Genomic DNA, 23,300 nt, shown 5'->3' with positions numbered 1-23,300 from the left:
ACAAGGGGCATTCATGGTTTCTGTCTGGTCCGGTAGAGGTTGAGGATGTTTGTTTTGGACGCTGGGGCTTCTGATTTTCAGGCACCTTCTGTGCCTCGTTTGTTTATGAGTAGATTATTGAAATGAGGAATGAGATACGTGCACCTGCATTAGCTTCTTCTGGGAAGTATTGTCTTCGTAGTTTTCGAGTGGGTTGTGAACGGGGTGTAGCCCGTACCTGAACACGGCGTCTAGTTGGTCAGCTGCCTAGTCGCTTGAGATGAATTGTTTTCAAGAGAGCTCGAATCAACGCTGTATGCAATTAAATAAAGCAGTAGTGTCATGTTTGTGTATTCTAGATCTATGTTATCACAGCTCGTCCTTTGCCCTAGGAGCCACATTGCCCGGCTCCTCGCCGCCAGCACAAACAGCCGGTGTTGTGACAAGCATCGAATAAACACACTTTTCATCCTCAGCGACCTTCAGGATCTCGTTATCCTCGCCACAGTCTAAGATAACAGTTGTTGAGCGTGCAGGTCCGTTCCAGCACCCCTGGCCATTCTTATACTCCAACGAGGTCTTCTGCACCTGGATGATTTCACCTGCTTCATTGACCTCATCAACGCTGACGGACCCGATGCGCTCGAACCTGCCCATCCGCGAAGATGAGCCGCCTTTCTTGGGGATCTGCTTCGTTTGGTCGAGGAAACAGTGCTCGTAGGTATACTCGCCAGCGTCCTTCTGGATACAAACCCCTTTAAGGGCGCGGAAGATGGAAGCAGTGCCGTAGTCAGTTTCAAGGTCGGCCTCTTCTTTCTTGAGCTTGTTCTTTGCGTCGTTGAGGTCCTTTTCAGCTGATTTGACGGCGTCGCGGGCCATTGTGACGGCCTTGGACTCAGACGCTGAGTCTTTATCCTTGGGAGGTAAGATGCCGCTGCTTTCGAGGAAGCTTGTGAACGAGTTGAACTTGTCTTCTAGGAATGTAACAAGAGACGGAGGAAGATAGGCCGCAAGTTTGTAAACTGATACCGTCAGCAATCGTCCAGGAAAAAAAAATGTCAACATACCTATATCAGGTTCATCGTCGCCCTCGTTCTCCCATTGCTCCCAGTTTATACCTGATTCCTCGCTGTCGGGCTGGGAAATAGCTTCCCAGTCGCGATCACGCGCACTGTTGAAAACAGTGTCCGCAAGTCCACGAGCTGCGTAATCCTCCCAGCTGCGCACAGCGCGCTTGACTCCCTCATCATTGAAGTTCGGGTTATACTCGACTTTGAAGTTGGACAAAATCTCCTCAAGTTCCTGTACACGCGATCGGATCTCATCCCGCTCTTTGCGGACATCCACCAATGCACTCCGAAGTTCATCCACACGGTTTTTGGCCAGTCCGGCCAACACATTCACTTTGCCCGTCTTCTTTCCCTTCACAACCTTGCTCTCTTCTTTTTTCTTCACATCCTCAAGATCAGCCTCAAGGGCCTTCAACCTTACCTCCTTACCCTCGATATCAGTCTTTAGCGCAGCAATCCGGTCCTCAAGCTCCTTCTGCTGCCTACCCGCATCAACAAGTAGTTCCCGCTTCTTCTTCAGAGCAGCCGTCATAGACTTCTGCCTCTTCTCCTCCTTCTTGCGCCACTCCTTCCCAATTTCCTTGCACTTGTCATCGCATTTCTTGCCCCCAACACGGGCCCACTCGTCGCTCCCATCGCAGCAAAGCTCGTAGTCGCAGATGCCGTCATTCACCCGCTGGAAGGGAATATACGATGGTTTATGTCCCTTATTCTTACAGTAAAAGCCCGGAAGAGCCGCCTTGAGTCCGTCACCACTGTGGCCCTGCAGATGGGCGACATCCAACGGGGTGTTTCCGGACAAGTGAGCGCACGCCGCGGTGCCAGGTTCATCACTACCATCCGGACAGTCGCAAAAATCATCGTTTACTGCGGAGAAGGGGATTTTGATAGCGGGGTGGGAGATGCAAGAGAAGGTCGTGGTGTCTTTGTAGAACTGGGCAACTGAGCGATGTTAGTCTATATGCTGACAATCACCATTGAAGCTTCCGTCGGGCCCTCCAAGACAGCAAGTCTATGAGCTAAGCAAAGTACTCACATTCCGGCCCAACTCCGCGGGGTCGTGCGGAATCATCTCCAGCAGCCACCAGCGTGCTCGACGCTGCTAAGCTCACAAGTAAGAGCGATTTCTGAGAGACAATCATCGTAGTTGCATTGAGCTTCCTTTCCTCAGCATCAGAACGGGTGAGTCAAATGCCGGGTGAACGATACACTCCACCAACAATGGCAAGTGCGGAGATGCTCGACAGCCCTAGCTTCAGTTCCAAGTTCTGGCCAGCTGTTGACACCTTGGAGACGCCAATCTGGGGATCGGGGAACTATGCGCTTAGTCATCCACCATCCCGCAAGCTGTGGCAAGCCACCTGAGAAACGGAGGAAATGACATCCTACCTACGCAGCATCAAGTCTGATTAAAGTAGTCTCTGCAACTATGGGTAACGACGGTGGCAGGTGAGTCGTTTTATGCAGCCATAGCGGTAGATTCATTAACAAGTCCCAGCATCCCAACCCGCCGTGAACTCGTCCGTGAAGCCGCCCGCACCCCCAGCACAGCACAACTTAAAGAAACACAGCGCGAGCTTCAAACACATTTTTGGACCACCTGCCCACTCTCGCACAAGCCTCTTCAGCGTCCGATTGTCTCTGATTGCGCTGGGAACTTGTACAATAAAGATGCGATTCTGAAATTCCTCTTGCCCGGCGAGGACGTTGTCGAGGGAATCAGCTCCAAGGCCGACTGTGAGGAGATTCTCGCTGGACGAGTCAAGGGGCTTCGAGATGTTGTGGAATTGAAGTTCGAAGTTGATACTGAGGGGGAGGAAAACTCGGCCGCTAGAGGGAATGGAGAAGGAAAGAGTGAGGGCTGGATCTGTCCTGTTACGGCGAAACAGTTGGGGCCAAGCGTCAAGGCGGTTTATATTGTCCCATGTGGGCATGTGTTCTCTGAGGAGGCGGTTCGGCAATTGAAGCAGGATAAGTGCTTACAGGTGTGTCTTCGTTTGTATCTCCCACATCTAAGTGGCCCAAGAGACTAACAGTCACAGTGCAACGAACCCTACACAGAAGAAAACATCATCCCCATTCTTCCTACAAAAGAAGACGACAAGCAGCGTCTTATTGACCGATTGAAGCGTTTAGCCGATCAACACCTCACCCACTCGTTGAAAAAAGCCCCTGGCTCGAAGAAGCGCAAGAACAAGGGCAATTCCGATGCGGACGTAGCCCCAACAACGGCAGCCGAGAGCAATGCTGCCAGCAGAGAGTCATCGTCGAAGGCTACGCTTTCGAAGGATCCGCCATCAGCATCAGCAAGTCGAAGCAACACGTCCACGCCGACGCCGTCCGCACCAAACGGGATCAAGAACGCAGCTACGGCAATGCTAACCGCGCGGGTTTTGGAGGAAGAAAATGAAAAGAAGAAGCGGCGCAAGTTGATGGGGACGAACGACAATATCAGCAGTCTCTTCACGAAGGACTCTAAAGACACACAGTTTAAAAACACTGATTTCATGACGAGGGGTTACTCGTTGCCCGCTACGAGAAAATGATACCGTTATATTTGATGGCGTTCGGGTTGGTACTTGAAGATCAGGTTGGTCTACGAGGGTTATTTGGTACTCTTCTTAAATCGCGCGAATATAGATGTACATATTACCATTCATAGCTTGAAAGATGCTTCAACTATTGTACAAAAGTCAATCATAAAAATGACATGCTACAAGAACTGAACTGGACAGAGACTTCGTAGTGACATGATATCACTCAACAAGACCCCTTCTACGAAGTTCAGCATCAATAAGCTTCTTCCGCCCAAGCTCCTCATCCTTGTGCCAAGGCTTCTGTCTCTTCGCAAAGATCTTGACGTTAGGTAAATTCCGGAGAGTGTCGTTGGCTAGGAGATGTTCTACAAGTTTCTTGGGCTTAGGTGCCGTCTCCTTGAGAACGTGGGCCATGACTTGCTTAACAGAGAAAATCGACTCGATGGCAGGGTCGGGGAAGTAGTGGCCGGAGAGTTGGGAGAATCGCTTCAGGAACTGTCGAATAGCTTAGTTAGTATAATCTAACACTACAGGGTTATGATAGGATAGACTTACAGCGAATTTCATCGCCGGATCAGACAGTGACAGGGTCAAGTAGCCCTTATCATGAACATCCTTGTTCTCTGCTAAGGAAGTTTGATTAGCCCTTGCGGGAGAGTTGTTCACGGACTCTTCAGCTTCTGTGGACTCAGTCGCCTCAGCTGGCTCCGCTTCCTGAGCCCCAATTTGCTTGAAGACGAAGAGGAGCGCATCCTCTGCTTCCTTGTTCGGGTACTCTAGGGCGGAGTCCCATGAAGCCTTCGGTCGGATCTTGCAATCCTGGATCATCTTTAGGATTGGCTCCTCGTGTTCGACAACTTCACAGACGCTGACTAGGGGCTTGTTCAGCGAGTGCATCAAGCAGAGTTCAACCGCGGTTTGATGAGCAGCCAGGGCCAAATCGTCAGGCTTTGTAAGGCGGCGATTCGAGGAGAAGCTGCATATATTAGTCTCTCATCTTGATGAAGCCATTCAGAATTATGATAAGAGAAAAGGACATACGAAGTGTAGGCATCCTCGGTCTTCGGGGGGAGATCATTCCACCTCCCCAAGTGTCCAACACGATCAAGACCCTCCCAAGTCGTCGCAGGCACATATTCACCTGAAATGGCATCTTCAGCAACATCTGTCGAAGCGGTATCCTCCGCAGTTGCAACCTGGTTCTCAGCCGGAGTGCCTTGGTCTCCCTCCGGCTCCCCCTGCTGCATCGGCGCTTGACTGGCCCTCCTGAACTTTCTCTCAAAAACACCTTCGCCGCCATACGGATCCTTCAGACCGGGAGGGTTATCGGTACCCCAAAGCTTCCGGCGCACGCGTTCGGTGATCGGGGTGCTGTCGTCGGAAGCATGGCGAAGAAATTGACGGGCGACGAAAGGGCGGGGGCGCGCTTCTTGTCTGCAGGTTGAGCAAACGTATCGAGTTCTGGATCCCTGGAGCGGAGCGGCCGCCTCCAGGTTCAACAATCGCAGAGAGGAACGCATGGTTGCGATTTTGAGATCTTGCCTGTAACTTGCACGCCTGGGAAAAGTTGTCACGGAAGCCGAAAAGTGAAGCACGTGACCCATACTTATGTTCTTGGCACTGTGTACGACTTCGGGAGTTTTATAGTTTTGCAGAATCATTTTACAGAGAAAATCGGTAATCAAAATTTTCAATTGTACTATGCAGAGGTATATGACGCTAAAACCATTATATAGACAGGTGGCAGATTTACTCCCGAACAAACATGCCGGCCATACCCATGCCAGTTCCGATACACATGCTAACAACACCGATTTCCTGGCCGGTACGCTCAAGCTCAGGTAACAGGGTCGCGACCTGTCTGGCTCCAGTGGCACCAAGAGGGTGACCAATCGCAATGGCGCCACCCTTGGGGTTAATCTTGGCCTCATCAATACCCAACTTACGAGCACAGTACAGAGCCTGGGACGCGAAAGCCTCGTTGAGCTCCCAGATGCCAACGTCCGAAATATTAACGTCAAGCATCTGAAGGAGCTTGGGAATGGCAACTGCAGGGCCAACACCCATCTCATCAGGGGCACAACCAGCAACGGCTGTGCCGACCCAGCGGGCCTTGATGGACGAAGTCAGGCCGAGTTCCGTGGCGGTAGATCGACGCATCAACAGAGCAGCGGCAGCACCATCGCTAACCTGGGAGCTGTTTCCGGCAGTGCTGGAGCCAGTTTCAGAGAAAGCCGGCTTCAAAGAGGCCATCTTCTCGACAGAAATGTTGGCGCGAACACCGTCATCCTTAGTGACAGTTATCTCCGTAGGCGGGGCTTCAGGGTTCTGAGCATCGTAGGAAAGAGTCTTTACGGGAACGATCTCCGAGTCGAATAGTCCAGCATTTTGCGCAGCCGCAGCCTTCTTGTGCGAGTTGGCAGCGAACGCGTCCTGGTCCTCCCTGCTGATACCGTACCGAGAAGCGACGTTCTCAGAGGTGATTCCCATAGGCATGATACAATCCCTCGAATCCTTTGAGGGCGATTCCTTGAGCTCAGGCCACAGAACAGTGGGGATAGCGCGCGAGCCGTAGTTTCTGGTCATCGACTCCATTCCTCCACCAACACCAATGTTGAGAGCTCCTGCCCGAATGCTGTTCCCAATAGTTGAAATAGCAGCCAAACCAGATGAACATTGCCGGTTGATTGTGTGGAAGGGGACGCTGTGAGGGAAACCGGCGTGGATCTGGGCCATTCGGCCTGCCTTCGCGCCTCCGAGTTCTTGAAGCACGGAGCCGATGCACACATCCTCGATCAGAGCGGGGTCAAGATTTGGGTTGGCCTCCAGCGTCGCGCGTAAAACATGAGCGAGAAGCTCTTCCGGATAAGCATCCTTAAAACCGCCCTTCTTTGCACGAGTGACGGGAGTGCGGAGAGATGAGAGGATAACGATGTCCGAAGGCGATTTTTGGAGGACCTGGCGAAGGCCGCGGGGGATTGGAGAGGCCATTATTTATAAAGGGACAGTCTTCGACTCAAGTAATCTATGATCTGCCTTCGCTAGATAGTCAGACATAATGCACGTAAACAACCACGCTCTGAAATCTGGTACTCACAGGAGAATAACCGAGCGTCGCCAACAAGAAGGCAATCCAAGTCACGAACGCCTCACTGGGAATACGGCGTTTAGGAAATTTACAAAAGATTGGAAAATGAGCCGTCCGTCTGGACTCCGGATCTTGGGTCCATTCTTAAAAGGCCAGGGCCTTCCCCCCATGTAATTGCCATCGAACTGCCGGCAGTGAAGATCGGCTAAGGGCTCTGCCGCCACTACGCCGAAACATTGGGGGAGATGTGGGGAAGAGTCAAGACTAGCTGTCGGTCCGAAATCGAGGTCCTAAATAGGTCTGAGCGATATTTGAGAGAGCATCATTTAGACGATTATTATTATTGTTGTTTCAGAAAATGGGTGCTGAAATCAAAATGTCTCTTCAACTGTTAAGCACTTTTCGAAAACGTGGTCCGCCGCGGGATCTCGAGGACTACAGAAGTACCAGTATACTCTGTAGCGTGAGCCGCATCACTGATCCGACATCAGATTATGTCAGCAGGTTTCGGGAATGCTTCGGAAGAGCTCGGAGTTTCTATGAAGTACTCCGTACATAGTGTATTCTAAGCTTATGGTAGTGGTTCGAAACAGTAAGCGAAGTGCCGAACGCTTGTAAACTAAAACTGGGGGTCATAGGGTATCTAGTCATGTTAAAAGTATCATGCACTATTTCTCTGCTTATATTCATCAGTAATATTAATAAGTGACAGAATGTGCCAAAGCTCCTGGTTCCCATCCATAAATTAACAGACCAAACAGGACCGAACTCATAACGCCCATGCACCTGTGCCATGCATCCATAGAAATTGCGCCAAACGATATGACAGAAGACCTCCGTTGAAACCTTGAAACCAGCAGGAATGTGACATGGAAAGTGAATCAGGACTTCACGATATCTTGCAGGATGTGGCTATAATGGCCAGGCACTCTATTTCGACATCTATCGCAGTCGGCACGATAACCCATTGAAAATACCAGCTTTTTGGCCGGCTTGATTGATCTGACTGAACTTGGCGTTTCTGTCGAGACAGACGTTCCATGATTTGGTGCCTTCGATCTTAGACAATGAATCGTGTCGATAACTTCAGCTGGTGGTTCTGGAGTCGGTCCCTTCGATGTCGGGATGCTTGAATCAATAGTGAACGGTGTTTCTGTATTTGGGTTTGGCTCCTCTGGTGATAAGCTGTCGGGCACATCCACATCCATTAATGCATCAGGGCCGTATGCACGCAGACAGTGCAAGACTCGTTGGTTCGCTGTAGTCGGATTATCAAACAGCTCAATGTCGTCGGGTTCGCCTTCAAGCCCAGCAGGCTCCAAGGATGGGTATGCATATCCCTTCACGGCCGTATGCGGGTCCTTGTCGCCTGTTGGCCAGTCCCTGCCCTGCTTGCGGGGGCTTCGTACGGGAAGTGGCCGGTGTTTCTAGGGTACTGGTTAGCTTAGGAGTTGAGATAAGAAAAATCTTGTAGAATATGAACCTTGTTGTCTCTGGCGCTATCACCTTTATGAACGGACAGATCCTCCTGCTCCCGCTGCCGCTTGGCGGAGGAGCAGGCCATAATTAGGCTAACCGATGACTGCAAATATAATGAGTGTATTCACGTGAGTTAACGAAAACGATATTACGACTCAACTGAGTCAAAGCATACAAAAATGCAAATGACTGTGCTTGTGTAGTAAGTACTGGATGGTCTGGGGTCGAAAGCCACATCTGAAGCTGGTCCAAATAATTAAAAATACGGGCGGTCTAGCACAAAACAGGCAACCATGGCTGGGGCCGGGACACGGGTCCGGGGACCTGCCATGTGGAGCCTGTAAAGAGGTCATCATACCCTCAAAAGGTCTAACACTTATAATAAGCTTACACCAATAGTGGTAGCCCGTTTTCGAGAGATGGCGCCGCTGCGGTCAGGATTTGCGATCGTGACCCCGGCCTCACGGGGTTTGGGCTTCGCTCTTGCCCAGCACCTGCTCGCCCACACGAACCTACCAGTGGTTGCAACTGCACGGGCAGACTGTCATGGAGTCCGAGACCGGTTACTTAAGAATCTCAAGCATGGATCAGACGCAGATAAGAGGCTCAGCGTATTCCAAGTTGATGTTACTGGTATCTTTACAACATGGCTGCAGCGGTCTGACCCATTGACCCAGCTGATCGTTGTCAGATGAATCAAGCATATCCAAAATGGCTTCAGAAATCCGTGCACTCTACCCGGATACTCTTTTACGTCTGGCCATCACGCTTCCCGGTGTGCTCCATGTTGAGAAATCACCGGCTCAGATTGATGTTCATACCGCGCTGGAAAGTTTCAAGGTCAATGCTTTAGGACAAATGCTCCTTATGAAGCATTTATCGCCATTTCTACCAGGAAAATCATCTCCGCCGTTTGAAGACACCCAACAGTCGTCCAAGGTAAACAGGACGCTGCGATATCTGCCCCTACATTCGACCTATGCAATGATGGCAGCCCGAGTCGGGTCCATCTCTGATAACGCCTCCGGTGGATGGTACTCGTACCGTGCTAGCAAGGCGGCAGTTTTTCAATTAGCAAAAACATTCGACCTTCATCTGCAGTCTCGAAGCAAAGAGCGAGCTATGGCGATTGCGATGCACCCAGGAACCGTTCAGACAGACTTCACCCGGAATTACTGGAGTGGAAGAGCAATGCTTCAGCCCGAAGAATCAGCCGCATCCCTTGTAGAAGTCCTATGCACGTTGGGGAGTGACGCAAATGAGGGTCGCGGTCGGTGCTGGGATTGGAAAGGCCAGGAGGTCATGCCATAAACGATTTTGGGACCATAGGTATTGAAAGGACCACTGGAATACAGCCTCTGTTGCTACTTCTTCACCTCGAGGGCCAGGTTCTAACAGAGGTGTAGTGTGTAGTCATACTAACCAGCACCCAGGCAGGTTGTGCTCGAGTATAAAGGCCGCCAGCGTTATGGCGAATAAATATAGTGACACCTATCCTGCTGGACTCACCAAATGCTAAAAGAGATATCCATAATTCGATTTGTTTCAAGTCAAGGTCCCAAATATGATGCGGTTCTTGCTGAAAGACTGCTTAATGAAAGAAACATTTATCGTGTACACCAGGATTAGAATATGCCCTTTGTTGACTGAATTAACCAGGTGTTCAAAATACAGACTGAAGTTTACCAAGCAAGCTTCAAAGGACAAGGCGAGTATATATATATATATATTGCGCGAATTTGCCGGCATCAGCAGAGCCCAAGTCTTTTTTTTTTTTTTTTGCCCTGCCTCATCGACACAGACGAGCAAATCACTGAGCAATACTAATCAACCTACCTCGCTCAATTATGCCCAAAAAAAGCCAAAAACGCAAATACACAGACATACACCAAGATGATGATATGCAAAGATGCAAGCGCTCACTCAAACAACTCCAGAGGAATGACTACATAGCAAGCATATACCGCCTAACTGATGATAATCTGCGAAAACATCGGCATCAAGCCTACGGCCTATATGTCAAACAAAAGCCAAAAGGGCCCCGGTGGAGGCCGTCGATGTCAGCGCATGCAGCCACATTCCTCGCTAAATGTTCGCCGGCCCAGATAGTTGCGATTCAGAAGTTCGCTAGAAACGGAGGGCCCGATTGCTCTGATATTCGCGGTGTATGTTGATCTCTTCTACCTAGTTCGGCTTAGTTGGAGCCAAACGCATTCTATTCATGCTATCCGCGAAACGATATGCTATGATGGTTTAGGTGATGGTCGCTGATCTCTGTCTTGCTGATTGAATATAGTTTCCGCCACCGACGCACTTCACGGCGTGGTCGGTGACTCCATTTGCATGAAGGGGACTAACAAGACGGAAGGAATTGGATGGTCTGGATATGTCCTTTATATGGCTCTGAAAGGGCTAGAAAGTTAGGCTTAGCCGAGACGGGCTAGACATAGAGACAAAGCCCAGGTGACTTCTGTCATTCGCTCTTATCTATAGAAAATGATATAGAAATCGATACCTTTCTTGTAGAGCAGGGTGCTCAGATTATAATGAATCAAAAGTTATACAACAGGTTTGTGGGTCCTTCCCTTCAGTCAATCGGTTAGGGCTAGCAACTCGTACCGGAGACTTCCTCTATAAATGCTGCTGGTCCTAACCCTCTCTGTAGTCTCTATAGAATCCATAAAGCTCTCCGCAGACTGGAGACATTGTAGTATAGCTGATGTGGATGCATTCGTCTGAGACTAGCGAAATGCATGTACCATGAGTTCGCAAACCTATAGCCCTTTATATCCTAAACCACTCTAGTGGAGACATTTCCGTGGAATATAGAAAAGAGATATATAGGGGATATCGGCAGTAGGAATGAGAAGAATACCTGCTCTTTATACCTGTAGTGCTGGGAAATTGCGAGAGGCCCAAGTGGATTGTACGGCTGGACAATGGGGAAAAAGCACCCGAGGGAAATCTACTTATCGAATATTTACTATGGTATCGAACCCGAATAGGATTCTAGATTCCTGACGCCTCGGCCGGGCGATCGCAAAATTGCCAAATGGTTAAGCTGCGAAGCAGCTGGCAGTTAGGGTTCAGACCCATATGTTCACAATAGCCACACTATTGTTTCGGCTTGTCGATCGGTCAGCCATGAATCATCTGCAAGTCGTCGAAAGATCGAGCCCAGATAAACTCCGTGAAATGACACTGATAGGGTTTATGATTGTACCGGCTGGTCGAGAGGTCCGGTAAAAGCAGGCTGCTGCCATAACAGAAGATGGTTGGCTTCCATCAGGCAGGTCGTATCGACACTATTGTGCAGAATACACAGTGTAAAGACGATCAAGCAGTTTGTACTGAGGTATTGAGCGTAATTCGTCTTCAAGTCGGTCAATTATTTTCCATACGACGCCTCTTTGGATGTTTTAGACCCGTGTCACTAGCTCCGTCGATGCAAAAACGCAGAATTGGAGCATTAGAAAAGGGCACCAATCCGGTGAATGATTGCAAAAGCAATAACTTCATACAGCACAGAGCTTCGGGCATCGGTTGCCGAGAAGTTCCAGTAATATGCAAAGGTACCAGAGCACATTCGAATCATAGGTACGCACGGAACAGAGGGAGTCTGGTCGGAATTATCCAGTCAGAGTGGCTTTTATGAGCGCGAGGCGTACAGTCAGACATTGCTCCTTTCCCATCACATTTGCGAAACGAATATTCGACAGTACGGGTTGGCTTAATCACTGGCTCCATGCGGGGATAGATCGGAGTCCGATGAAATTCGACGTTCCTTGAACTGACGCATACATGCCACGGAGTATCTTGACATCCAAATACCGGATTGACCAAGAGTCGACGGGATTTCTCCGTGTCCCTTTCTCACCCACTGTCCACCGCAGCCTGAAGACTTGTTGCCAAGCGGTACATCAGCTGCAGTACACTGGTCGATGTATCTTTATAGGCCACGGCTCCTTTCAGACGCATCTGCATCATGGATACGGATGGTCTGCTTCCTGGTGTGCGTCTTGGCCGGATTAGCGTAGACTGTACATACTCCGTTGTCGCCGTACTGTAGCGGGTCGCCGAGGAACCCAACTAGGCGAGTTCGAAGGCGAGGAATACAGTACAAGATTCTCTGTGGTGGCAGCAGCGATGGGGCGAAGGTTTTTTGTTGGTCAAGTTGTCAGGAAAGATGACATTAGGCATGCAAATGCAATATCATAGGCTGGAGTATGTATTATCAATGCGAGGGGCATTTAGTAAGGCGTCGGAAATTGCACCGCGGTATCCAGCACTTACTAGTTCCTGAAAACAGAAAAGAAAAGCTTGTGGCTCGAAATGGAATGGCCAAATTTTCGTTGTGTGAATGCGAAAAGCATGATTGGCAGGCCCACATTGGGATGCCACTTTTCTGCCGTTGGATCACCGATTTCGCTTCTCGTCGCGGAGGGGTCCATCCATAAGTTGCTTTCCACCGACACTGACAGCTCCTGCTTTTAATACTTTCCTTTTCTCCGTTCGGGATTGAGTCTGCGCTGTACTATTTTTTTTTCACCCTGGAAAGAATTTGAGTGCCCTTGCGGTCTTACAAGCTGTCCATCTTCTGAAGAACTTTTTGTTCCTGTACTCCCTCACTTGCCTCTTTCTCTATACAACTTCATTCAGACAGCACATTTAGCAACAATGAGCGGTCAAAACGAAGATACCCGCGGTGAGTGGTATTTGTGAATTTGGTCAATTCAGCTGCTGATTGGCTTCCAGTCCTGGGTTACGACCCTCTGCTTTCGCCTGAGTTTGTTCAGTCCGAGATTCCTTCTGTGAGTCACACTTCTAGGTGCGATTGCACCAAGCATTTCAACGGCACACACTGCTTCGTAAGCCGCTAACAGGATTGAATAGAACGAGCACTCCATTCCTACGGTCCGCTCTGGCCGCAACCAGGCTGTCGAAATTATTGAACAGCGCGATGACCGCCTTCTAGTGGTCGTTGGCCCTTGCTCCATCCACGATCCCGAAACCGCCCTCGAATATGCCACTCGTCTTAAGGAACTTGCTGCTCGTCTCTCCTCCGACCTCTGCGTCATCATGCGCGCCTACCTCGAAAAGCCCCGCACAACAGTTGGATGGAAAGGTCTGATCAACGACCCTGATATTGACGAGTCCTACCAGATCAACAAGGGTCTCCGCGTGTCCCGCAAGCTCTACGCCGACCTCACAGGCATGGGCATGCCTATTGCCAGCGAGATGCTCGACACCATCTCCCCGCAGTACATGGCTGACCTGATTTCCCTCGGTGCCATTGGTGCCCGCACCACCGAGTCGCAACTGCACCGTGAGCTTGCCTCCGGTCTCAGTTTCCCCATCGGTTACAAGAATGGCACTGACGGCAACCTGACCGTTGCCATTGACGCGATCGGCGCTGCTGCCCACCCCCACCGCTTCCTTGGTGTCACCAAGCAAGGTCTTGCGGCCATTACCAAGACCGCCGGTAACCCTCACGGCTTCGTGATTATGCGTGGAGGAAACAAGGGCACAAATTACGACCGCGAGAGCATCCAGGGGGCCCGCGAAGCCCTTCGCGGCAAGAAGCAGCGTGAGGTTCTCATGGTTGACTGCTCACATGGCAACTCCAAGAAAAACCACCGTAACCAGCCTCTCGTTGCCAAGGAGGTCGCTGACCAACTCCGTGAGGGCCAGGATGCCATCATTGGTGTCATGATTGAATCCAACATCAACGAGGGTAACCAGAAGGTTCCCCCTGAGGGTCCCTCCGGTCTCAAGAAGGGTGTCAGTATCACCGATGCCTGCATTGACTGGGAGACCACCGTCACTGTGTTGGAGGACCTCGCCGATGCCGTCCGTGCCAGGCGCGCCGTCAAGTCAAAAGCCAACGGTACTGCTTAAAAGAGTTCTGGAAAAATTTCGGGCTGTTTCGTACTTTTCTATTGACAACTTGGCATAATTTTGAATTAGATACCAGAGCCAGATTGTTTAGAACGCTCAGCATGACTGCTTGTATTTAGGTGTCTGTTGATACCGCAAAAGCTTGAACATTGGCCCAAAATGAAATGATGATATGCCTCCACTGTGCCTACACCTAAGAGTCACTTGGGTAGTGGAAACCTTGGGGTACGCACCAAGTTAGAGGGACAACCTGAAACCTGGTTGCCCTTAGGAAACTAGAAAGCATATTTTGACGCAAAATGTAAGCACAGGCAGGTTGAGTAATAATGAGACATTATTACGCACTGCTCACCCATTCACATGTCACCACTGTATTGAGTAGAAGAATACAATGAAATCCACTATTCGGCCCTGGGCGGTGAAGAACCTCGCAGCCGAGTGGAGAAGCAAATGCCAAGATTTCAAGCCCACCCAGTTTTTTTCAAGCGGGCATATCGCGTTTTCGCTCCTTCGACCGACCGACTCGATACAGAGTACAGACTAGTTCAACGTCCCGGTCCAGTTGTTGGAACAAAGAGCAGTATGGCTGATATTGAGGTATGATACCTTACACGGTAGTATGAGAGAATTAATCAATCCTCTCGATGCGCTTCTCGGAGCAACGAGGTTGACGGAACTTTTTTCTTGCTATCAGGAACGGCTGCGAAGCCATGCACAGGCCTTTGATGGACTGCTTTCTCTAATTCCGGCGAAATTCTATTACGGGGAAGATGGCAGCGTACGTCCTACCTCAATATCTTACCCTTTGCTGCAAAAGCAGGGATTGTTTTCCGTTTTCCTCTGGCTTTACCGCCCCATCCACGATTTCATGATCGAATTATATTGATTCAATTATCTGGATAGGACCAATGGAAGCGGAAAAAGCAGACGAAGGAACAGGCGCGCGAAGCGAAGCGGGCGAAACTCGACCCCGACTCGGCCAAGACAGCAAAAGACGTGATGGATGAGAAGGCGCGCAAACGTAAGAGGGGTGGAGACGAAGAGGTTGAGGACGAAGACGCAGATTCATCCGATGACGGCGAACTAGGCTCAGAACAGCCGAGAGAGGGGTTGAAGAGGGGCGACGCCGTGGCCAAGAAGCAGAAACAAGACGAGGCTTCTGAGAGTCCTGAAGAGGCTGGTAAAAAGGCAGAAGAGGCGGAGGCCCGCAGAAAACTGAAGGAGGAGAAGAAAGCTCAGAAGAAGCAGATTCAAAAAGAGAAGAAAAAGGCAAAAGAAGCCGCCAAAAAAACTCAAGGAGAAGACAAACGGGCTGAAGAGCCCACAAACGATGCTGCCAACTCAAAGACTGCTGAGAAACCTCAATCCTCAAAGGCCGAAGATTCTGATGTTGACGGTGAGGAAGATGCTGCTGCCGAAAAGCTTTCCCTCGAGTTTAACGAAGAAGAGAACTCCACATCCTCTGCCCCTAATTCCCCGGCATTCGACACATCCAATCCCCAATCGGGCAGCTCTTCTATATCATCCATCGTTCCTCCATCCAACACCGCCAATCCTTCCTCCTCCGAACCCAAACCACTCAAACCCACACCTGAAGAGCTGAGACAAAGGTTACAAAAGCGACTAGACGAACTCCGCGCAGCTCGTCAAGCGGATGGCCTGAACGGCAAGCCGGCTCGAAATCGACAAGAGCTCATTGAAGCGCGTCGACAAAAGGCTGAACAGCGAAAAGCACACAAGAAGCTCCTCCGTCAAAAGGCGAAGGAAGAAGAGCAAAAAGCCAAAGACGAAGCCATGAACCGCCGTTTCTCGCCGGGGGGCTCCGGCTCACTCCTCGCATCCCCCCGATCCCCCGCCGACTCAGTAGGGTCAGGGAACTACGCCTTCGGCCGTGTCGTCTTCTCTGATGGCCAAATTGCCGACCCTTCCCTATCTGAACTACGTGAGAAACCTAAAGCACACGGCCCGCGCGATCCCGCTTCAGCCCTCAAAGCCGCTGAGGCCAAGAAAGCGCGTCTTGCAGCCCTTGACGAGGAGAAGCGCGCCGATATCGAAGAGAAAGACATGTGGCTCAATGCAAAGAAACGCGCACATGGCGAACGAGTCCGGGACGACACCTCGCTACTAAAGAAAGCCCTTAAGCGCAAGGAATCCGCCAAGAAGCGCTCCGAGCGCGAGTGGAAGGAGCGTCTTGAAACCGTCAAACGGGGTAAAGACATGAAGCAACAGAAGCGTGAAGAGAACCTGCGCAAACGCAGAGAAGAAAAGGGCAAGTCTGGAGGTGGCAAGAAAGGCGCTGCCGGGGGCAAGGGTGGGAGCAAGCCCCGGCCTGGCTTTGAAGGCAGCTTCAAGGCCAAAGTTGGAGGTGGGAAGAAGAAATAAACGAAGCTAGTAGGTAAGGGGCTTAGATTATGCTATATCTAATGATGAATTTGTATACCCTTAAACGGGATTGAAAAGGGGCCTGTTTCCGTTAGGGACTTTCTGTGGCGCAGTATCAACAGATGTCAGAGTGGGCTCTGGAGACAGGTGTTTTGGAATTTGTTTTATAATGGGGATTCCGTCATCTTGTGCACATATGCATTTGGTAGCGATTTGTTGATACAATAAAGGCATTTTGTTCAATGCTGTTCTGTGTATTGACTTGATGACTTATAGTAGTCAACCTTATTTAACTAAGAGCCTCTTTGGCTTGATCTTGCTGACGCCTGAATGCAACAAAGGAAATAGCTCAATTGATCCCTAACAATATTAAAACACAAATCTCTTCTATCACAGGTACAGAAAAGACAACCGAGCGGAAACTAGGTAGGTATCAGATATCCCTACGAATCCGTCAAAATACATAGCAGTACTAAAGGAGGAAGAGTGTGAGCGACGGCATGAGTTATGTACAGGGTGGGAAGGAAATAAATTGAATGCGGCAAAGCATCCTGGTAATCAGTTGGTGGCAATACAGGCTTTTCTTTGACGAATTTTTCCATTCATTGATATCGTCCGATAAAGACACTGAATAATTTATCGGTAAGGCGCATCGGCTCTGGCAGCAGCTGCAATCTCAGGCTCCCATTTGTCACCATTGGCGAGGAGCTTCTCCTTATTGTATAGCAGTTCCTCGCGGGTCTCAGTAGCATACTCTGCGTTGGCGGCTGGATTACTTGTCAGCAGACAGTCCAGTAACAATAAGATGTGGAAAACGTACTCTCAACGATGGCATCGACGGGGCAACTCTCCTGGCAGTAGCCACAGTAGATACACTTGGTCATATCAATGTCATATCGGGTCGTCCGGCGACTTCCATCCACACGCTCTTCAGCTTCAATGGTGATGGCCTGCGCAGGGCAGACAGCTTCACAGAGCTTGCACGCAATGCAGCGCTCTTCGCCAGTAGGATAGCGTCGTAGGGCGTGTTCACCACGGAACCGAGGGGAGATTGGCCCCTTCTCGAAGGGGTAGAAGATCGTGTAACTGAGCAAGCCGCATTAGCACAGTATATTTGGGACTCTTGAAGATAGTGCGTTCAATCGAGCTGGTGGCGTCGCACACCCTCTCTCGACAGGATCCAATGCCGATTGCGAGGAAGACTTACGGTGGTCGGAAGAATTGCTCCAAAACAACGTACATTCCCCGGAAAATCTCCGCCATGAGGAAGTACTTGCTAGCCTTGTCCAAAGAGGACTCGGGGTCCTGATCCCATCGCTTGGGGGGAGGAAGGCGGAATCCCGATGGAGGAGGTCCAAACGGTGTAGCAGCCCGGCTCACCGAGGAAGAGAAGTTTGCGGTCGGGACGAAGAGATACGAAGGCACAATGGAGGGCACAGGCCGTCGGAAGGCGAGCAGTCTCGCCACAGATCTGGAGGTAGCCATCTGTGTATGGGGATGTCGACAGACGGACGTCGTATGAAAGACGAGTGAGGGGAAGATCAATTGGGGGAGGGGGTCGAACTGGAGCAGCTGGAGGATCTCGAAGGCCGGTCGTTGCTGGGAGCGGTTTTGCAGGCGGCTTATGTCACTGGTTTCTGCCGCGCGGTGATTGGTCGGTGCAAGGGATTTTGCTTTCCCCGAAGCCGCAAGTTCGCAACGCCAAATTCAGGTTCACCTCTCCAGCATCAGACAAAGCTCCTATCGGTCCCTTTTGCTGTCCATCTTTCCATTTTTCTGCTCAGGTAATCTCTATCGTATGCCTTCATCTATTTGTCGACTTTTTCTAACTCGGGTGTAGGCACTTTTCACCGCGCCCTTCTACCGTCATCATGTTCCGTTCCGCTGTCGTCCGTTCATTGAGGGCCTCTGTGCCTCGTGCCGTCAAGCCTCAGGCTGCTCTCCAAATCCGTAGCTCTCCCGTTGCTCGTCCAGCTCAATTGGCTCCTCGCTTTGCCTTGCCGGCTGTCCGCTTCTATTCCGCCCCTGCCGGTCTTAAGAAGGAAGAGGTTGAGGGCCGGATAGTCAACCTCTTGAAGAACTTTGACAAGGTCGGTTGATCCGCTTAAAACCACTACTGACTTCGGTACAACTGCTAAGATCGATTTGCTGACATGTTTTATGTAGGTTAATGATGCTAGCAAGGTTCGTCACAATATCCATTGAGCCTCGAGTTTATCGATCTTAACACGGTAAAACAGATTAACGGCTCCTCCCACTTCTCGAACGACCTCGGACTTGACAGTCTCGACACCGTTGAGGTTGTGATGGCCATCGAGGAGGTATGTCGAATAAAGCCATCCGGGTGACGACACTTTGATATTGACTTGGAGTCACAGGAGTTCAGCATTGAGATCCCCGACAAGGAGGCTGACGCCATCCACAGCGGTAAGTTCTTCATTTTTGGTAGGTAAAGTGCTGTACTGATGTTGCCTACCTATAGTTGACAAGGCTGTTGAGTACATCCTTGCTCAGCCCGATGGTAAGCACATTTCATCCATACCACTAATGATCAGCACTAACTCATTCTCCAGCTCACTAAATCATATAATACGAGGATTCGGGCTTGTAAAGGGATTAGATAGAAAACAGCGGGGATATCTAGCGTTCATCTATGCAGGACTCTATAGACTTGGGGTATCTGAGTAGTGTGGCGCTAATTGTATGCTGATACATGCCGGTGCTTTCTCTTTCCTATATCGTGTATATCACTTTCAATGCAGTTTTGATTGATTTGAGTTCCAAAATATTTAGCGAGTCGTCAAAAAAGTTGGTCGGACAATAGAGTCATACTTCCTATAACGTCGCAAATTTTATGAATTTACTTCAAACTAATGACCACGAGATTTCTGAACAGTGTAGTACGGCAAAAGAAATTCGTTAGTTAAAGGCCTGGAGCAGGTGAAGCGCCGGTTTCAGGATGCTGATGAGCTTCGTCACCGCAGAGACTAAAGAAACGCGCGTTAGAGCCAGATAGGCCGACTCTCTGCCGAGCCTCTTCTGGGCACGAGAGCTATCCCTCAAAGAAATTGTCCGTCCAGGTTGGCGGTCTTCTGGCTTTCATTATTATTCCCCTTGATGGGACATTAGGCTCGCATAGAACCTTGAGTTTGTCATTCGTCTTATTGCCGGATCTGCTGCTTAATCTGAGCTGCTCAACTCTCGGGCGGATCTTTCTTGACTCCTTCATCCCAGTCTGCTCGTCAGCCTCCCTATACTCCCACCCCTCCACCTCGCTGCTCCGGAATTATATTCCTCTAAACTATAACGATTGCTCTGCACGATAACTCTGCCAATCGGCTTTGCAGAATCGTGAGGCTGGGCCAACGCCAACAAACAATAGTGGGACACGCTTCATCTCGACCATCCGCAACCTCACCCTCCTTAAACACCCCGCCTCCACAATAACCCTCGCTCATCCTAATGGCCTCAGCCGGGGGCTTGACTCGCCGGAGAGGTGGCGGTCGAGCTACTGGCACAGACGATCATGATGACAGCCGCGTCTCCTCCCCTGTCTCCCGGAACGGCTCCGCGATGGATAATCGCATCCCCGAGACGTCATATACGAACTCAGAAAATGGACATAAGATCGCCTTCGACCCAAGGGATATTTGCGAGACGCAGGAGCGGAGCAAGCAGCCGAAGCTTACACTTATGGAAGAGGTGCTTCTGCTCGGGCTGAAGGACAAACAGGTCAGTTTTGGAGCCTCTCCAGGCGAAGGGTTGTTGCGCCTTTGCGATTTAAACAATGGCTGACAGGTACTTGTAATTTCCGCAGGGTTACTTGTCTTTCTGGAACGAAAACATCTCCTATGCTTTACGAGGCTGCATTGTCATTGAACTGGCACTCCGCGGTCGGGTGAGCATGCAGAAGGATTCCTCTCGACGAAGGTTTCCCCTGGCCGATAGGGTCATTGAAGTTATCGACGACACATTGACGGGAGAGGTCTTGCTGGACGAGGCATTGAAGATGATGAAGTCGAGCGAGAAAATGAGCGTGAACTCCTGGATCGACCTGATGAGCGGTACGTATACCAACCCTCTCGCTTCAACAGTGCATGCTAATTGCTGTGCGCGCACCAACAGGCGAGACATGGAACCTGATGAAGATCGGATATCAACTGAAACAAGTGCGCGAACGTCTGGCCAAGGGCCTTGTGGACAAGGGCATCCTCCGGACGGAGAAACGTAACTTCCTCCTCTTCGACATGGCCACCCATCCCGTCGCCGACGGCGGCGCCAAAGAAGATCTAAACCGCCGAGTGCGCAGCATCTGCAGCAGTCGCACCGTCATTCTCCCTGCCAACCAATGGCTTCCTGAGGACATCGAGTTCCGTTACCTGCGCACTATTACCATGGTGTGCGCCGCCTACGCCGCGAACGTCTTGGAGAATGCGCTAGTCACAATGAGCCATGAAGCCCGGGAGCGGGCTTTTGCGCAGGTGGACGAACTTCTAGCCGAGTATTCTCAGTGGCCATTTGCGCGACGCCCCGGCGGCTCCCAATCTATCGGGGCCAATCTGGCCCAAGCGATCAACGACGAAGTAAACAAGAACAGTGACAAGGAGCTTCAACTCGAGGTAATACCACCTCAAGTCCCTCAACCAACAATCGTTGATACATGCTAACTCTACTTTCAGGTTGTCGCGGCCTGTCTAAGCGTCTTTACTAGACTCGATTCTCTTCTCTAACTCTAGCTCTTGTACTTCTTCCGTTGCCTTCTTTCCCTTCTATCCCATTCCATCTACTGCCAATTACTATTCGATTCCATCCTATTCTCTCCGTCCATATTCTTGCCCTTAAGCCCACACTCGGTGATTATCAAACATTATTTCCGCCGCGGGGCTCGTGTCCCGCTCCGTTGTTTTGTCTGAAATAGTCGGCGTACGAGGTTAGGTTGGGCTAGGTTCCGTTGCTCCCTGAGTTGGCTTGAGCTTAAGGAAGGACAGGCAGTGTTTGTTTAATATGAAAGCTAGTCTAGCGGAAGCGACGCAATGTATTACTTTTATGTTTTTCTTTCTTGGTCGAGCTCCGTGGATACTAATCTCTAGATCTTTGCCTCAAGACTAACGTTAGTGTTGCGCTAGCATATAACTTGTGAAGGGGGGGCAAAAGGTTTAGAAGCAGAAAACGCAGTTCATAAGATGCAGAGCGAGGCATAAGGCGAGGAGATGATATCTTAAGCTCTCATAATATCTACAATAATTTACCAGCTGTGTGAGTCACTTATCCTGGTTACGGTACAGATCTCTTTTACGATTTTTCAAAGTTGATTATGAACGAGGTCGAATAAGATACATACTTAAGATCCCGTTATCTGTATGCTTGAGATGTTCTAGACTAATAGCTAGAAGAGTACATGTGAAAGAGTGCAACGCTATATAGTACATATGCCACAATAACAGTAAAAAGAACACAAACAACCATAGGTCAAGAATTCACACGAAGTACATGAATTCCGCCTCTCTTGTGTCCTCCCGCAGCCGCAGCATCAGAAGCAAGAAATTGCGCTCCATTGACAAGGTCGACGACGTCCTCAACACGTCCCCGAACGGTATTGTCCTCCACCATACGCGCAATCAAGCGCAGCGTCTTGCCATCCGGTTCAACATGGACGAAACGCGTCTGTGGTTTCCCGTCGTTGTTCGGGTTGATGTTCAGAACGGGGTTAGCATCTACAGCTGAAAGGACTGTGCCACCGTCTTTGATGATGGCCGGACCTTTGGATTGGTAGAGGATGTCCTCGCCCGTGCAATCGAGGACAATGTCGACGGGTCCCCATTTTTTTTTACGAAACGTGGCAGCGAGGTCGAAGTTTTTCGGCATAGGGTGCTGGACGAAAATTATTTCGTCCACATGGACTTGCCGAAGTTCGTTTGCTGCGTCTTCCGATGTGCAAGTGACGCAGATCCAGGGGCGGTAGCGCGAGAATAGGGACTTGGAGCGAAGAAGATGGAGGGCTTGGGTGCCAACTTCGCTGCCGTGCGCATTCGTTATGAGCACACGGAGGTCCTTGCGTGCAGTGAAATCGAGGCCCGCGTATTTGAAGAGTGCTTGCCAGGCTGTGAGGGCAGGGAGGGGGAGGGTGGCTGCTTCAGCGGCGGAGATGTTCTGAGGTTTATAAGAGAGTTCGTCTTCGGTCGCTAGGACGTAGTCTGCTGCTGCGCCATCTTGGGAATAATCGATCAGGCCGAAAACTACGTCGTCGACTTTGAACTTGGGGCCGTCGGGTTTCTCGTGGTCTTGCGTGGGGGTGCTGATGACTGTGCCGCAGAAGTTGTGGACGGGAACTTGCGGGATGGACTTCGATGGATTGAGCTCTTTCGCTAGTCTAAGCTCATCGTGCGAGAATGCGGCTGTTTGGACTTTGATCAAGTATTGAGATGGAGATGGCTTTGGAGTAGGAAAGTTTGTATCGAATACTACTTCCGAATCTACTCTTGGGTCATCCAAAGAAGTGTCATCCCGGAGGGCTGTAGAAGCTGGACACCAATAGAGAGCCCTCATCGTATCTGGGACAAAGGTTTGCTCGTCCATCGTCGTTGATAGTTGTTTGGCCGGCTTCATTGTCGCCGATATCGTCGTAACTAAACTATATCGCTGCAAGAGTTATTGATCCTGAGCCACAATATTGACTAATGACCCTAAAGCTGTAGAAGCGATGAGCTTTAATTGAACGGAGACAAATGCTGCGCGGTCATTGTATCCGCGGATATCATGCTGTAGCTTCGATATATGCAGGTTATGAGTTTCGCCACGCGAGACGTTGCGTTGACGTAACCAACTCAACAGCAAGTTAGATCAACAGCCAAGTCCACTAGAACCCTA

The 23,300-nt window shown here is 50.3% G+C and overlaps 11 protein-coding genes across 11 annotated transcripts, besides 1 other annotated feature; 5 read left to right on the top strand and 6 right to left on the bottom strand.

Moving 5' to 3' along the window:
* Positions 1-23,300: part of a sequence feature (contig 1.98 826..565485(-1)) that runs on past both edges of the window.
* On the bottom strand, positions 333-2,303 carry ANIA_10702 (putative protein kinase C substrate). Its single transcript, XM_050612265.1, has 3 exons — positions 2,086-2,303; positions 1,047-1,991; positions 333-1,001 (listed from the first exon to the last, which is right to left on the bottom strand). Exons 1-3 carry the CDS (start codon positions 2,189-2,191, stop codon positions 349-351), a joined length of 1,704 nt encoding a protein of 567 aa, XP_050468207.1. The 5' UTR covers positions 2,192-2,303; the 3' UTR covers positions 333-348.
* Positions 3,806-5,106, bottom strand: ANIA_10713 (mitochondrial 54S ribosomal mL50 protein; the record flags this gene model as incomplete). Its single annotated transcript, XM_658209.2, has 3 exons — positions 3,806-4,081; positions 4,142-4,562; positions 4,628-5,106. 3 exons carry the CDS (start codon positions 5,104-5,106, stop codon positions 3,806-3,808), a joined length of 1,176 nt encoding a protein of 391 aa, XP_663301.2.
* Positions 5,336-6,666, bottom strand: ANIA_05698 (thiolase family protein; the record flags this gene model as incomplete). The annotated part of the gene is made up of 1 exon (XM_658210.2): positions 5,336-6,666. The coding sequence occupies exon 1, from the start codon at positions 6,575-6,577 to the stop codon at positions 5,336-5,338; it is 1,242 nt and encodes a 413-aa protein (XP_663302.1). The 5' UTR covers positions 6,578-6,666.
* ANIA_05699 (uncharacterized protein) lies at positions 7,336-8,238 on the bottom strand (the record flags this gene model as incomplete). The annotated part of the gene is made up of 2 exons (XM_658211.2): positions 7,336-8,101; positions 8,158-8,238. 2 exons carry the CDS (start codon positions 8,236-8,238, stop codon positions 7,556-7,558), a joined length of 627 nt encoding a protein of 208 aa, XP_663303.2. The 3' UTR covers positions 7,336-7,555.
* Positions 8,865-9,652, top strand: ANIA_05700 (uncharacterized protein; the record flags this gene model as incomplete). The annotated part of the gene is made up of 1 exon (XM_658212.2): positions 8,865-9,652. One exon carries the CDS (start codon positions 8,865-8,867, stop codon positions 9,462-9,464), a length of 600 nt encoding a protein of 199 aa, XP_663304.1. The 3' UTR covers positions 9,465-9,652.
* On the top strand, positions 12,664-14,220 carry ANIA_05701 (3-deoxy-7-phosphoheptulonate synthase aroF). The gene is made up of 3 exons (XM_658213.2): positions 12,664-12,858; positions 12,909-12,964; positions 13,047-14,220. The coding sequence occupies exons 1-3, from the start codon at positions 12,831-12,833 to the stop codon at positions 14,049-14,051; spliced, it is 1,089 nt and encodes a 362-aa protein (XP_663305.1). The 5' UTR covers positions 12,664-12,830; the 3' UTR covers positions 14,052-14,220.
* On the top strand, positions 14,634-16,433 carry ANIA_05702 (putative 60S ribosome biogenesis protein Rrp14; the record flags this gene model as incomplete). The annotated part of the gene is made up of 3 exons (XM_658214.1): positions 14,634-14,648; positions 14,746-14,829; positions 14,955-16,433. 3 exons carry the CDS (start codon positions 14,634-14,636, stop codon positions 16,431-16,433), a joined length of 1,578 nt encoding a protein of 525 aa, XP_663306.1.
* Positions 16,945-17,918, bottom strand: ANIA_05703 (NuoI/complex I 23 kDa subunit family protein; the record flags this gene model as incomplete). Its single annotated transcript, XM_658215.2, has 3 exons — positions 16,945-17,200; positions 17,254-17,519; positions 17,641-17,918. The coding sequence occupies 3 exons, from the start codon at positions 17,916-17,918 to the stop codon at positions 17,070-17,072; spliced, it is 675 nt and encodes a 224-aa protein (XP_663307.2). The 3' UTR covers positions 16,945-17,069.
* acpA (acyl carrier protein) lies at positions 18,174-19,214 on the top strand. The gene is made up of 7 exons (XM_658216.2): positions 18,174-18,217; positions 18,274-18,523; positions 18,600-18,617; positions 18,674-18,754; positions 18,812-18,860; positions 18,916-18,954; positions 19,007-19,214. Exons 2-7 carry the CDS (start codon positions 18,305-18,307, stop codon positions 19,012-19,014), a joined length of 414 nt encoding a protein of 137 aa, XP_663308.1. The 5' UTR covers positions 18,174-18,217; positions 18,274-18,304; the 3' UTR covers positions 19,015-19,214.
* Positions 19,490-21,163, top strand: ANIA_05705 (GOLPH3/VPS74 family protein; the record flags this gene model as incomplete). Its single annotated transcript, XM_658217.2, has 4 exons — positions 19,490-20,165; positions 20,251-20,497; positions 20,559-21,052; positions 21,113-21,163. The coding sequence occupies exons 1-4, from the start codon at positions 19,896-19,898 to the stop codon at positions 21,161-21,163; spliced, it is 1,062 nt and encodes a 353-aa protein (XP_663309.1). The 5' UTR covers positions 19,490-19,895.
* On the bottom strand, positions 21,770-23,039 carry ANIA_10703 (NADP-dependent oxidoreductase; the record flags this gene model as incomplete). The annotated part of the gene is made up of 1 exon (XM_658218.2): positions 21,770-23,039. One exon carries the CDS (start codon positions 23,037-23,039, stop codon positions 21,903-21,905), a length of 1,137 nt encoding a protein of 378 aa, XP_663310.2. The 3' UTR covers positions 21,770-21,902.

Source organism: Aspergillus nidulans, chromosome V (assembly GCF_000011425.1).
Source record: "Aspergillus nidulans FGSC A4 chromosome V".
Taxonomy (NCBI): Eukaryota; Fungi; Ascomycota; class Eurotiomycetes; order Eurotiales; family Aspergillaceae; genus Aspergillus; species Aspergillus nidulans.
Note: the sequence above shows the minus strand (reverse complement) of the source record. Positions and strands in the feature narration are given on the sequence as shown.

Coding starts and splice junctions, on each gene's coding strand:
- ANIA_10702 (XM_050612265.1), bottom strand. CDS start 2,191: ATGATTGTCTCTCAGAAATCGCTCTTACTTGTGAGCTTAGCAGCGTCG. Junction 1,992..2,085: donor CCGCGGAGTTGGGCCGGAAT/GTGAGTACTTTG, acceptor AACATCGCTCAG/TTGCCCAGTTCTACAAAGAC. Junction 1,002..1,046: donor CGACGATGAACCTGATATAG/GTATGTTGACAT, acceptor TGACGGTATCAG/TTTACAAACTTGCGGCCTAT.
- ANIA_05701 (XM_658213.2), top strand. CDS start 12,831: ATGAGCGGTCAAAACGAAGATACCCGCG. Junction 12,859..12,908: donor TCAAAACGAAGATACCCGCG/GTGAGTGGTATT, acceptor ATTGGCTTCCAG/TCCTGGGTTACGACCCTCTG. Junction 12,965..13,046: donor TTCAGTCCGAGATTCCTTCT/GTGAGTCACACT, acceptor AGGATTGAATAG/AACGAGCACTCCATTCCTAC.
- acpA (XM_658216.2), top strand. CDS start 18,305: ATGTTCCGTTCCGCTGTCGTCCGTTCATTGAGGGCCTCTGTGCCTCGT. Junction 18,755..18,811: donor TTGTGATGGCCATCGAGGAG/GTATGTCGAATA, acceptor TTGGAGTCACAG/GAGTTCAGCATTGAGATCCC. Junction 18,861..18,915: donor GGCTGACGCCATCCACAGCG/GTAAGTTCTTCA, acceptor GCCTACCTATAG/TTGACAAGGCTGTTGAGTAC.